At 42.2% G+C, this 14,893-nt stretch overlaps 1 protein-coding gene across 2 annotated transcripts in view; it reads left to right on the top strand.

Moving 5' to 3' along the window:
• Nucleotides 1–2,359: 2,359 nt before the first annotated feature.
• Nucleotides 2,360–14,893, top strand: part of ERCC6 (ERCC excision repair 6, chromatin remodeling factor) — an 86,413-nt gene continuing 73,879 nt past the window's right edge. Inside the window, exons 1-4 of one of the 2 annotated variants that reach the window (XM_074337261.1) lie at nt 2,360–2,556; nt 7,286–7,721; nt 9,568–9,688; nt 11,591–11,702. In XM_074337261.1, the coding sequence (XP_074193362.1) occupies nt 7,300–7,721; nt 9,568–9,688; nt 11,591–11,702 (655 nt within the window). In that variant the 5' untranslated portion in view covers nt 2,360–2,556; nt 7,286–7,299. The remainder of the gene's footprint in view (nt 2,557–7,285; nt 7,722–9,567; nt 9,689–11,590; nt 11,703–14,893) is intronic. The other variant, XM_019730116.2, reaches the window with a different exon arrangement.

The following is a 14,893-nucleotide window of genomic DNA, read 5'->3' as shown; positions in this document are numbered from 1 at the left end:
GCCCATTTCCTGGTTCATAAACGGCCATCTTTTCACTATGTCCTCACATGAGGGAAGGGGCAAGGGATCTCTCTGGGGTCTCTTTTACAAGGGCATTCATAAGGGAATGAGCGAAAAGAGGGGTCCTGAGAATTCAGGTGGGCACAGGAATCATAAAAATCTGAGTTAATGCTGCTAATGTGACCTTATTACTACTCTGAAGCTAAGAGGTCAGGAGAAACTTGGCTTAGAGAAAGAATGCAGATTCTTTAATTAACTAAATACAAATTCACCTGAAAAGCTTTATTGAATTAATAAGTGACTGAATCATCATGCCTTTTCTAAATTAAAGGGATCCTAAAAGTGTAACTACAATTCTGTGAGGTCTGATGCATATTTTGTTTGATGTTCCAGATCCACTCTCCATCTCTCTACCCTGCCCTGTGCCCTAACAGGCTGAGCTGTATGGGCATCAACAGGCTTTCTTGCTCTCTGGCTTTCAGTTGGTTTTGACCCGTGGGAGGCACCAGAAGAGGAAATAATGGGGGATGTTGAGATCAGAGTATTTGTTTCCCCAGCCCCCTCTTGCTGAGTGGCCATCGGTTGGTGCCTATCTCTTCTCTGGTCAAGTGTTCTTTTCCATTCAGCTGTTCTCTTCTGAACCTGTGTCTTCCCATTACCCTTTCTGGGCCATGGATGGTGCTAGGGCTGCTGTAAGAGTGTAACATAACAATGATTGGGGGGCTTAAACAGTAAAAGTTATATTCTTATAGCTCTGGAGGCCAGAAATCTGAGATCAAGGTGCTGGTAGGGTTGGTTTCTTCTGATCCCTCTCATTGGCTTGTAGATGATGCTCTTCTCCCTCACATTGTCTTCCCTCTGTGTGTGTCTGTGTCCTTATCTCTTTCTTATAAGGGCACCAGTGATATTGGATTAAAGTCCACTCTAATGATTTCATTTTAATTTAATTAAAAGTATTTAGAATCTTTAAAGACCCTACCTCCAAATACAGTCACATTCTGAGGTCCTGGGGGTTAGGATTTCCATTAATTTGGGGGAATCAATCCAGCACACGACAGATGGGAACAGCTCCTCGCTTTATGCTAGCCTCAGGGGTACTGTGCTATCCTGAGTTTTCCTAAACCCTGCCCATGCCTTTGTAAAAAAGTTATTAATTCTACTCAACTACCCAGTTTGAGTGTACCACCTGCTTCCTGTCAAAATTCTGACTGATACATACTTGATTTCCAACACAGTACACATTAAAAAGGGGACCTCATTCTCAAAATGGTTGGAAACCACTATGTATCTGGGGGAAATTCTGCTTTCAGATTTAAGTATGAAAACTAGTATCTCCCCAACTGCCTTTCTATTATCAATATTTCATTCAAGAGACCACGGGAATTCCCTATTCCCATTTCCAAAACAAGTTATATTTTTAGGTGGGATAACAGGAGGCTTATGTACATCAGCTAACAGGAGAGAGATGGTGGTATTACTAAGCATTACCAACTCCACTTCCAGTCTTCAAAATGAATAAGGCACTTCCCTACCCAGGCCCCAGAGATCCTTCCCACCAGTCCCTTGTCACTCCCAGAGGACCTTTCTGCTTCTGGAGCCTAGAAAATCCACCCTCTCCCAGTGTTGGAATCCCTGGGCTGAGAGCTGTCATTGGGTACAGCTCCTACCTATTAGGGCTACTCCTTCCTCAGGTGAATATTAATTTCCTTCCTTTGTTCTGAACCTATGTGTGGACATTTTGTTTCTTCAAATTCTCCTTACCTCTTTGATCTGAGGACAGGTATTAAATGATGGTCTCACTAATGCAATCACGACATTCATAAATGCCCACTATGCACACGCACCGCCCCAGCTCAGGATGCCTGTGTACGCGTGCGCGCGGTGAAGAGGGTATAGAGCTAAGCCCTCCCCCTATTTTTCATCTGCTCACAGCCATGCCAGATGATCAAGGGAGGTCACAATGCCTCTTGCGTGTGGCTACACACATGTGCGGAGCTCAAGACAGCTCCCTTCCCTAAACTTATTTTCTCTTTGGAGTTCACGGTTAATTGTAAGCATTTACATTCGCACGGCCTACTCGAATACCTCTCTTTCTTTCTGGAAACACGTCTTTTAATCCTTAGAACTGCCTTACTACAGAGCCATGTTCACCAGGAGTAAAGTGACCGTCCGAAGCCACACAGCTGGTCAAAATCCGAGTCGTCCCTCACACCCCGGTCAAGAAAGGCGGGGCTGCACCCTACTCTCAAACCACGTGGTCTTGCCCGCCGTTCCAAAGCAACCCAGCAGCCCAGCGCATGCGCTGTAGGCTCCACCCTCCGCAAGCCTGTCAGGTCACTGTTGGGGGCGGTGCTTACGACGGGCCCAAGACGCATGCGCCCTGGCCGTTCCCAGTCGAAGTTCTCGGCCGCTGGCTGTGGCGCTGTGGTGTCTACGGGGCGGCGCTTACGGCAGGCCCAGGACGCAGGCGCCGTGGCTTTTCCCAGCCGAAGTTCTCAGCTGCTGCTTGTGGTGCTAGTGCCTACGTTTCCGTACCGGCGGCCGCGTGGCCCTGGGGTGAGTGTTGGCGCGGCGGGGTTGAACATAGGGCGGGGAATGTCTGGGCCTCGCTCCGGCTCCTCAGGCCGCTGCGACCCCGCTTCGTGTCAAAGAGCTAGTCCGCGCGGAAGGCCGGGAGCCGGCACTCAGACCCGGAGCGCCTTCCGTGCGGGCCCACCTGCGGCCGGAAGTGACGATGCGGCGCACGCTCACCTGAGGTGGCAGGGCCCCCACCCTCTGGCCCAGCCCGGGGCCGGCGAGCGAGCCGCGAAGCATCAACTTCTTAGCTTTGTGTCAGGCCCCGCGCGCAGTGTCGGCTAGGCCCTGTTTGATCTAGATTAAATACCAGAGTTGTTATTTGAAAGAGAATCCGACTAAGTACAAGTCAGGCGCGTTGGGCATTGATATAGTCAAGTAGGAGTATGTGAAGGAAGATTGAGCAGTCTGAATATGAAGGCTGTAACGATTTCCCATGTAGCATCCATTGGCACTGCTGTCATCCTCATCCACGCCGCTGTCACTTTTCACCCGGATCTTCTCTCCCGTTATCTCCTTGTTGCACTGTTTCCTCCAATCCGTTATCCATACAGTAGCCCAGGTGGTCTTTTACAAACATCAGTTGGGTCATGCCACCATTATTACGGTGTTCAAAACTCTTCAAAGACATTATAGTTGCACTTGAAGTAAAATTCAGGTTGTGTTTTTTCAGGCTGTGTGTGATCTGGTCCTGGCTACCCCGTCTCTTCTCTTATGTCCCTCCCCCAGCTATGTATGTATGCAGCCAAACCTCCAAACCAGAATCTGTAGTCCCACGGAAACCTCAGTTCTCAAAGAGGAGGACAATGACAATATTGGTTTTACAGATGATTTAAGCCTTGCAAAGCATTAGAAGATATTCTGTGAGATTTACACAATGAATGGAGTCCTTATTATGTCCTTTAATTTAGATATTTATGTAAAATAAATTGTCACTGTGCTCCAGCCTTCTTTCTTTTTCCCAAATGCATCAGCTCCTACCAGCCTTAGAAATTACACATATTGTTTCTCTGCAAAACGTTGACTTTTGGCCTGATTAACTACTATTCATTCTTCAGATACTGGCTCAGATATCACTTAGTCAGTGAGGCGTCCCTGACCCCACACGTACCTCCACAGTGTCAGGTTCCTCTGTTATTTTGTCATAAAAAATCCTGTACTTTCCTCTTACACAGTTACATTTGTGTGTATGTGTGTGTGTGTGTGTGCATACAGAGGGTGCCAAAAAAATGTATACGCATTTTAAGAAAGGAAACAACTATTAAAATTGTAATACTCAATATATACCGATAACAAAAGATGAATACAGTCACGTTTGACTCCTGCAATGACAAGAGGTGCTCAAAGTGGTTACCATCAGTGTCCAGACACTTCTGATTACAGCGAACTACTGCTTGAGCATAGGTAACATCTCTTAAAATGTGTATACTTTTTTTTGGCACTCCCAATATATAGGTTTAGTACATATTTATGTACTAAATATGTATATGTATACTTGTGTAATTCTTAAAAAATGGTCTTAGAGACTAAGCTCTTGGAGACAAACGGTTAACCTAGCACATTGCCTGGTGTAATTGACTCTCAGTAAATATTTGTTGAACGGATGATTTATTTTACTTCTGACTCTGTTTACCTTTTGACGAGAAGCTCCTTGTTTTCAGCTCTCACTCCAGGAAACATGCTCTTTGGTCCAGAGTCTTTCTTCAAGTGGCTTTTTGATGTCTTCCTTTTTTTCATCCTTCCTTCCTCCTTTCACTTTCCCTCCCTCGTTTGCCCTTCCACCCTTCCTCCTCTAGTTTCTTCTGGCTTGATTATTTTTAAATCTACCCAGCTTGAACCCCCAAGGTCAATAAGTTGAACTGTTATCTTTAGCATCTTTACTCCATGCCCCTTTGTCTCCCTTTGCTACTTCTGCTTTGAAAATCCCCAAAAAGTGACATATCCCCTGGACTGTTAATTACTGAAGGAGGAAATTTTACAGCCTTGGGGAGTGTTGGCAGTCTGTCGATTTGGAGGGAGCAACCTTAGGTAGGTCCTCCATACCTGTCACTTATGTTTGTTTCCCATTAGCTTTTCTCTTCTATAGAACATTTATTCCAGAATCTTGTTCTTCTCAAGTTTGTCCCCCGATTCAGAAAATGCCCAAACTTCCTGCCTTATGGGATATTTTCGGTATGGTTCACCTCATCTTCTCTCCTCTGTAGCTACAAATTTTCTGGAGTCAGAGAAAGATGTATTGGGCCTTCTGTTTACTTCTATACTTGATCTTTTCCTGCTTCTGTTTCTTGTGCAACATTCTGTGCAGGTTACGTCCCTACTCCCTCTGCAGCTATTGCATTCTATAGTTTTTCTTGACCTAACTTTCCTCCTCCAACCCATTATTACTTTATCATTCCAGCTGTCTCTCTTCCATAGGCAAGCTCCTAGAAGAGTAGGCTGCCTCTTTGTGGCCTCTGTTTCCTCATCTACTCACTTAACTCACTACTGCCTGATTTTTGTCCTATTGTTCCATTGAAACTTCTTTTACTAAGATAACCAGTGGCCTGATAATTTCGAAATTCACTGGACCTTTTCTAGTTTCCTTGTGTGAACTTGCCGTATCATGTCCCACTTTTAACCGTTCCCTCTTCTTCCTTTTCTATTATTAGAAGTTTTCTGCAACATCATTATTTTAACCTTGTTTTATACTACAGTATTATTATTTCATATTTTGGTTGAATTAATGTCTTTCTTTAACTGAATAAGAAATCCTTGCATACGTACAAATAAAAATGAAAACAATTGTTAAGTTCCAGCTAGTATTAAGGCTCTGAGCTAGAATCCTGCCCTCTGTTGAAAATGGAGACTAGTTAATGATAGAGCGCTAAGCTGATCCTTTCTCCTGAAAATAATCAGAAGGCCCCCAAATGGAGGAACTGTCTTTGTTGTTCACTTTTAACCTTTTCAGTGGTAGCTGATTCTTACCCTCTGAAAGGATCTCTGGTACCTGTCATAGCCTTGGGGTCCCTGGGGCTGTCAGCTCTGGTGATTCAGCCACATCTCTTTCTCCTGAGCCCAGGTTGGCACTTCTGGATCCTGGATGCGTTAACTGCCAGTTCATAAGTGCGCCACCAGCCCATCTCCCTGCTTCCTATCTGCTTCCTTCCTGAGATTTCATTTTTGTCACTGAATTCACCCGTGACTCAGTTGTCCAGACCAGACTTATTATTTAAGACTCTGAACCTGACTTCCTTTCAGCACATACTGAGCACCTCCTGTGTATCAGACCCTGGGCCAGGTGTTCAAATCTTAGCTTGTACATCTTTCTTGAACTCCGGACCCAATGCATTGTCCCCTCCTCTCTGTCCACGTGACCTCTTGTCCGTGTCTCTTCTACAGATCTGCCCCGCTGTGGTGTTGCTGACACGCTTCTCCTCCTCTAGAAAGTGAGCCACTCAGCTCAGGATGATGCTAAGCTCCCGGCATCTCCACATCCCAGTGCTTGGCCACTGGGATCATTTTATTTAATGAGGAATGAGTGGGGCTTATTGGGAGAACTTGTCATTTCATAGAAATAAAGTTTCAGTGCTGAAAGCAACCTTAGTTTATTCACAGTTAAATTAACAGCAATGCTGTCTCTTGGTCATTGTGTTGCTTTATAATCTACTTATTAGATAGAGTTATACAGGCAGTAAATATAGTGAATACATTTTCATTCAAGGAGTGCCCGAGTACTTGGAGTAAAATGTGAAAGTTCCTTTTTATTCATCCCTGCCCCTTCTGTTTTCCTTTCCCAACTATCTACAGATCACTTTGAATGCATTCCAGATACACAAATGCAGATATGCATTTTTCAACATAAATGTGTTCATACTATGTGGCTTTTTTCACTTTGATATCTATAGCACTGAATATGCTTAATGCCTATATTTAGCTATTAAAAACGTGCTGTAATAAACATGCTTGTACATATGTATTTCTCTGGAATAAATACCTTGTGCTTTTAAATCTTAATAGATACGGCTAAATTGCCTCCCAAAAGAGCTTTACTAATTTATATTCTCACCAGCATTGTGTGAGGGTGGATCGTCCTTGTCTATGCTGGATATTATCCAGCTTTATGTGTTTGTCAGCCTCCTGGGTAAGAAATTGTATCACGCAGTGAAATGGAGTTATTTTTGAGAATATTTTAATTTTTCTCAGATTCTAATTTGAGTGGTAGTATGATTATATCTTGTTCAGAGTTTGTGTTCGTTGGAGTAAATGTTCAACCTCAGAGTTTCTCGTGTCAGATTCCTACAGAAGCTCTCTCCGTACAGCACTAAATCTAAATCTGTACATTCCCGTTAATCATGCCACTGGGATGTAAATCATTTGTGCCTTAATGCAGCGAAGATGCTCACTGGGAAAGCAGCAGTCACAGGACTTCAGTTGGTTTGGAGAAGACTCTGGGCGCCACTCAGCATCTGGGTAGCTAGCTTTCTTAGCTGGCTACCCAAGTGTCCTTTGTTGATGATACTACATTTTTTTTCTTATTTTTTTTCTTTTGGTCAGTTTTTCTTATTTGTTGTCAGAACTCAAGAAGATAGATTGCTTTTAAGAAAAATAATACTTGGAAACTTGAGATTATTACTTTTGAGAAATCAGTCTGCTTTATAAAATATTTAAGAAATTATATAACTATCAATTTTATATAACCAAAAGGCTTATTGAAAAAATGTTTTCCTTTTAGATATTCTGTAGAGGATGGCAAATGACAAACTACCCCCCTCAAGTCAAACTCAGGAGCAAGACTGTTTACAGAGTCAGTACGTCGGTCACATTGAAGAAGCAACAATGAAAGAAGAAAATGCTGGCGGTGTGGGCATGGAAGACAGCCTCCCTTCTTGTTCCTCTGCTCATGGGCCACCCACTTCCACTCAGGGGTGTCCGCTGGAAGTTCTGAGGAGAGGGCCTGCCCTACTACACATCAGCAGATGTCAGATCCAGGCAGTGGAGCCGAGTGCGCAGGAGCTGGAACTGCAGGGGTTGGATGTGGACGTCTACGACCAGGACGTGCTGGAGCAGGGTGTGCTTCAGCAGGTGGGTAGTGCCATCCATGAGGTCAGCCGTGCTGCCCAGCTCGCCGATGCGGAGAAGGAGTATCAGTTAGTCCTGGATGACCTCACGTGAGTGTGGACCATCTTCTCTCTGATTGCAGAGTCGTGTTTACAGTGATGGACAAATTCAGCTAGTAGCTGCAGTGTTCCTGAAATTTAGGAGAATCATAGGACCTCTTAGTTGGAGGATGGAGTCAGTAATCAGTAAGGGCAGTTCTCGACCTCATGTTGGACCTCAACCCTTTCCCTTGGATCAGTGTTGTACGTGGTAGTTAGGGTCTCAGTCCAGCTCACAGCAGCCTATTGATGCGTGTGTCCTGGAGAGAAAGAAGTAAGTGACCCAGAATCCACAGCGTGTGCACAAAAGTGTTCTCAGGAGAAGTGTACCTACAGTTCTGATGTGTTTTGCTCGAGATTCAAAAAACGTATCTGCCCCCTCACATTTTTCTCTGTCCTGTAGTTTCTTTCCAGTTTTCTGTCCCTAAATTGAGTGTGCCAGTCTTTTGGTGATTTGTCAGATTTGTACTTCTAGAAATAATGAGAAACACCTCCCTTCTTTTCCTTTCTTCCGTCCTGCTTTTGACTCTGTAAAGGAAGATGAAGTCCCATGATGTCCTTTGTGTTTTAGAGGAGAAACAGACAAGGGCTCTGTTGAGCGTAACACATTGGTGGGGTTGGGGTGGGGGTGGGGGAGGGCTGGACCTGGGCTAGAAGGCGGGTGGAGGATTGAGCTCACTCCCTCCCCATTGCCAGTCTTCCCCGCTGTGGCCAGTGTGCTAGGCAGTGTCAAGCAACCAAGAAAGGAAAGGGGGGACTGGGTGGAGAGACGGTACAGTCTTAGATGGACGCTGCTTGGGGAGGGGAAGCAGTAGTATAGGTAGCTGCTGGCACTTAGAGGATATGTTTTTTGTTAACATGTTTCCTGGTGTGTTCTTTTGGCCTCTTGAGTAGCAGGTATTCTTGAATAGTTGAAGTCTAACCTTCAGGTGTGAGGCCCTCAACTCTTTATAATGAACACACCTTTTACATTTGACTTTAGAAATGTGCTCACTGCTTGCAGAGGTGACAGCAGAGTCACAAGGCAGCTAACTCTAGATGGGTGGTGACACATGGTGCTTAGACTGCCAGTAACTTGCATTGATAACATCTTTTAGGCTGAAATCCATAAGGGATACAAATAGCAAATTACCCAAATGTGAAGATTGAATTTATGTTTTGAAAATTAGGCGTTACAATTCTATAGGTGTCTATTAGGTGTCTATTTTAGGAGAAAGGTACTATAAATTGAATTTTTTTCCTTCATGCTACAAAGTGTAATGCTACAGCAAATATGTCTTCTAGTCATGTGAAAGAAAAATGTTGTCAAGGTGTTTGACTTATATAAGGAAATGTTTAAGCATTTTTAGTACTTTTCCAAACTTTAGGAGACTTCCATAATGGGCTTTAAAAAGCCTTGTTGATAATGGGGGAGGCTGTGCATGTTTGAGGCAGGGGGTATGAGGGAATCTCTGTACCTGCCTTTTAATTTTTATGTGAACCTAAAACTACTTTAAAAATCGTCTTTCAAAAAATCCACGTATTATGCATTTTTTCATATAAAAGGGCCACTTATTCCACATTGTTTTAGCACAGTCTCTTGACTAAAGTAGACATTTAAAACGCTTATAGAATGAATGAAGCAGCTGACAAAGGGGAATGAGCTGCTTTAAATAAGTCAGATAAAACACTAGTAGTCACCTTAAACTTCTAACAACTCTTCAGGTTCTATTTGTGGCCAACAAGAATATGCATTCTGGTTTAGTTTCTTTGATCTTTCAGTTAATAAATAAAAGGGACATGTTTTTAGTATTTCTCTATATTATGCTATAAAAAATGTTACCAGAGTGGAAAATAGACATTCTATCTTATTTTTCAGGTCGTGTACGGCATCCCTAAGGCAAATCAATAAAATTATTGAACAACTTAGTCCTCAAGCTGCCACCAACAGAGACATCAGCAGGAAACTAGATTCTGTAAAACGGCAGAAGTATAATAAGGTGATTCCAAATAACACATTAAGTATTGCATTTTTGAAAAAGTCATCATTTAGGCTCATTTAATATTTAGGAAGTGTTCTGTAAAGTACTTTAAGATAATGTTTCTAATAGAAAATTTTTGAATTATTTTCTGTATGTTTACTTTTTCAGCTGTTTCCCTTTAACATCCTCTGTTAAAGAGTATTTTTAAAAAACACACACACATACTCCCACATACATATTTGAGAAAAAGTTACTTTTTTAGCTTTGTGTCCCTCCTCACTGTATACTTTCATAGCCTCTCTAGCTTCACCGCTTTCTTCTAGCCAGCTGAGACTCCTGGGTGTGCCAGCCTCCACTCTGTCACCTCGTCTTGTGAGAACTTTTTCCCGCTTAGCTCCTGCCTGCTCTGATTGTTTACAGTCTACTTCCTGTTGATATAACCATCACCCCTCATACGCTCATGCTAGCTTTCTGAGAAGCTGGCCTTAGGTGTTGTAGTCATCACTCAGCCACACTGGGTCTACACTTATAGAACTTAAATTAAGGGTGGGGAATATCTGTTACTGATGACATTGTTTTCACAAGGTTTGAAACGCTGTGTAGGATTTATGTATGCTTTATGAAAATACATTGCAGTAGATAGGAATGACTAGTTTTGATCATTTTGTTTCTGCCCATCCAAAATGACTAATACATGTCCTTTTTCTTGTAATTGTTTCATTATAGTGAGTAGAGTCTTTGCATCTTTCATTTAAGCTCCACTAATGGGGTATGTAGAGACTCAGTTACATCTCTTGCTTTCCACTCACCAGTCCTATTATCTTCACCACCCCATCTTCTCTCACTTACCTCCAGAATAGCAGCCCAAAACACAGCTAGCAGTGGCTTGAGGCAGCCGGGGTCTCCCCAAATCAGAGAAGGGGCACCTGGCCGCTTGTGGGAGCCTGTGAGTTAATGTGCAGAGACCTTTTCTGACTCTGGGCTTCCGATGGGCTGGGGTTGAAGGAAGAGGAGAAGATCAAATGAGGCTGCTTTCGGCAATAAATCCAACTCAGTTCTATATTGCTGTCTTTAGCAGCTCTTTGATGTTTAGAGATAGACTGTTCAGAGAGAAAGGCTGTTTTCAATGAGATTTTGTTGAGAAAAATTGGAAGAGGAAATGAATGAACAAGTCATTACAACATGGCCTTTATATTCAGGATTTCTTCTTGCCCCACATGCATATTTGGTATTCAAACATTCTTGACCTTAAGAAGAACCAGGTACCACTGGCCTAGTTAATTGGGGAAGCCCTAGGAATGGCCCCATATCTGAGCTCTGGTGATGGAGAGCATGACAAGTCAGAGAGGAGTCTGGGTGAGTGGGCTAAAAGGATATACCTAAATATATGTTTGTTTTAAAGTTTTGTGATTGGGTGGAATACTGTAAAGGACAATTGTAAATATGGTAGGTTATCAAGGGGGACTGACCTTTTCAACTTTTGAACATTCCTGTTTATGTTTCTTATCCCTACAGCCTGTTGAGCTCATAGCCCATTGGCTCTAAGGTCTGAAACACAGAGAAGTGTGATTTACCCAGCTGTAATTGGGGACCCAAATAGAGTAGTTCCACCTCCCAAATCGGCATTCAGTACATGTGAACGTCAGTGCTCAGCACATGGAAAGCTGTGTGCCGCCCAGTCAGGGGGGCGGCGGGGGCGGATATAAATACCTGCCTGAAGGAAATGCTTCGCAGCCTGCTTCCTGCTATAAAAATAGCAGTTGCTCAAATAAGGTTCTCTATAATAATTGGAATATATGAAATTTCCTTTATTTTTATATTGCTCTCAGTTAAAATTTTTAAAATTTGTAATGCTGTCTTTTGTATTAAACAAGAAATCACTTCGTTGCTGTTTTCTGTATTCAATATTTACCATTTAAGGAACAACAGCTAAAGAAGATCACAGCAAAACAGAAACGTCTGCAGGCCATCCTCGGAGGAGTGGAGGTAAAAGTTGAAATAGATCACTCCAGTCTGGAGGAGGAGGATGCAGGTGAGGGTTTTGGGAACAGTGTCTCTGTGTTCTTGAGCAGATGCCTGATGCCCGTAGTCAGTAGAGGGTCTCCTCAGTCCCAGCCTGGGTGGTGAGAACCATGTACATTTCTACACCTGCAGAACCAAATCCTTTTTAAGTCACATGGGGATTTTAGAGAGCGAAAGTAAATTTTTAACTCAGTCTGCTATTGGCTGCTGGCACACGTTTATTATTATGTTTAATAAATCAGAAATTTTAACATTCTTATATAGTTTCATAAAGACAACTAAAATCTCGATTGAATGACATTTTGTAAGCCCAGCATTGTCAATCAGCATTCATAGAATTGCTTTCACATATCTTTTTGAGACATTAGGCAGACTTTCCAAGCATCAGTTTTGTTATTTAAGAAAAGACACCTTCGTTCCAGTTATACTATGGCATGATGTTTAGCTCACTGCCTTAGATGGGCGTCTTCTGGGAAAAGGCATCAGTCTGAAGCGGCATCTCTGTTGTCAGCTTGTATGTACGTGTGTGTTTAGAAATTGTTGGTAGCTGTTCGGTCATTTACTACTTGAAATATAGATTAAGACTTCTTATCATAAGCTCTTCAAGCAAATATTTTCTACAAGCTCCAGAAATTTATTCAATAAGACAAGATAATTATGAAAAATTAATTGAGGCAATAGAAGAAATATCAGAGAGATGTGCTTTTAAAGTTTAATATCTCAGAAATTCATTGGGCCTATGGCTATGCTTTGTGCTGCTGAGGTACCATATTTCTCATTGGTAACAGATTTTTGTTCTTGTCTGGCTGCCTGAAACTTGCTGTTATCTTTTACCTCCTGTTGCTTCTTTGGTAAAACGTTGCCCAGGGTTAATAGTTATTTCTCTAAAATCCAGAAGCCTCTTTCACCCTTGCTCCATTTGGCCTGTGTCAGCAACTGATACTTCTGTGCCTTCCAGGATCCCTGTCTCCTGGTTTTCCTTCTGGTCCTCTGACCATTTTTGTTCAGTTATTTTTTTGGCCAGCTTTTCTGGCTTTATCTTTTTTTTTTTTTTAATTAAAAAAAAATTTTATTGGGGAATATTGGGGAACAGTGTGTTTCTCCAGGGCCCATCAGCTCCAAGTCGTTGTCCTTCAGTCTAGTTGTGGAGGGTGCAGCTCAGTTCCAAGTCCAGTCGCCGTTTTCAATCTTTAGTTGCAGGGGGCGCAGCCCACCATCCCATAAGGGAATTGAACCGGCAACCTTGCAGTTGAGAGCTCACGCTCTAACCAACTGAGCCATCCGGCCACCCCTTGGCTTTATCTTAAATGTTGATTATTCTCAGAATTTCTTGCTGATCCCTGTTGTTGGACCTCCCTGAGTAATCTTGTCCACTCCCCAGGGCTTTTGGGGGCACGGCGGTTCTAGTATCTTACAAATCTGTAAACCTATGGCCTTGCCCTTTTTCTGAGCTCCGGGTTCCTATTATATCTCTACTTGGGGACATCAGTTTGTGGTCTCCCTGACCGCCTTCTTCCACCCTGTCCCTGTGCCCTGTTTGGAGAGACAATGAGCAGAGTGTCCAGGAGCCCAGGCTTGGTGTACCCCAGCCCTGCTGCCCAGGCATAGACCTTGGCTGCGGCCCTTCACGTTTCCAAGTCTGTTCTGAACCCATGAGACAGGCCTAAGTATGGTAGACCTTCATCTCTCCTCACATGCTTCCCTTTCCCATTCTCCATTTCAGAGGTGGTTGTGAGGATTATCTGATAAAGAATCCTTTCCTGAAAGTAGGTAGGATACACTTTGCAACAGTTGGCTTTGCTCCTCTGATCTGGGATGAGATGAGATGCTCACTATCTCCTTTTCTGTTAAATATTATACTGGATAGTATGGTAATGGAAGAAAAATAAAAAGCATAAGGATTGAAATGAAATAAAACCATTATTATTCACAGAATACATGATTGTTTATGTAGAAAATCCAAAAGAATCTATGGATAATTTATTGGAATTAATATATGAATTTAGCAATGTCATTGAATATAAGGCAAATATGTGAAAATTGGTTATATTTCTATATACTAGTAAAAACAAAAAATAAAATTTAATAAAGATGCCAATTATAATCAAACCAAATACCTAGGAATAAATCTTAGCAAAAAATCTAGTTTCCTGCAATGCTTTCTACACTAAAAACTAGAAAATATTATTGAAAAATTAAAGAAGACTTAAGTAAATGGAGAAACACACCGTGGTAATGGATCAGAAGATACAATATTGTAATGATTTCAATTCTACCCACCTATATTTGGGGGGGCACTGAGGAAAGGGTGTGGGATGGAAAGTGTAGGTTGAGGGGTAGGAGGCATTAACAAACTGACTCTAAAATTTATGTACAAATACACTGGGCCTAGAATAGTTAGTTAAAGCAATCTTGAAGAACAAAATAGCAAGACCTGTTATCAAGCTCTAGTAATTAAGTCACTGTGGTAATGGCACAAGGAGAGACAGACAGACCAATGGAACAGAAGGGAGGGTCCAGCAAACAGACCCAGCAATATATGGTCACTTGATTTATGACAGATGTGGCAGTGCAGTGCTGTGGAGAAGAATCATCTTTTTAATAATTGTGCTGGGTTCATCCACGTGAATAGAAAATGAATCTTGGCTCATTACACCATTGCAAAAATAATTTCCAAATGGATTGTAGATCTGCATGTGAGTGGTAAAACAAAGCTTTTACAATGTAATGTAGGAAAACATTTTCATGATCTTGGGCAAACGCTTAATGAGACACAGAAATGTTCACTGTTAGGGAAAAGGTCTGTTAAATGAACTATATTACAGCTAAGGCATTCTGTATGTCAGAAAAGAATGAGAGGCAAGCTGCAGAGTGGGAGAAGACATTTCTACTGTGTGTATCAATCAAAGGACTCAAATCCAGAGTGTATAAAGAACTCCTAAAAATCTTTCTTTTTTAAAAAGGCAGACTGCCTATGAGAAAAATGGATAAAAGACTTGAACATTTTCTTCAAAAGAAAAGATCAATAAATCTATGAAAAGATACGATCGTTCATTAGTCATCAGGAAAATACAAATTACACCATTAAGTAGTACTGCTACATGCCTACTGGCATAGCTGAAATGGAATGGCAAGAATGGGGACTAGTTGAAATTCTCAGATTCTGTTGGTGGAACTTAAAATTGATAGGACCATTTTGGA

This window comes from Rhinolophus sinicus, linkage group LG07, assembly GCF_036562045.2.
Source record: "Rhinolophus sinicus isolate RSC01 linkage group LG07, ASM3656204v1, whole genome shotgun sequence".
NCBI lineage: Eukaryota > Metazoa > Chordata > Mammalia > Chiroptera > Rhinolophidae > Rhinolophus > Rhinolophus sinicus.
This window is presented reverse-complemented; position numbering and strand designations above follow the sequence as displayed.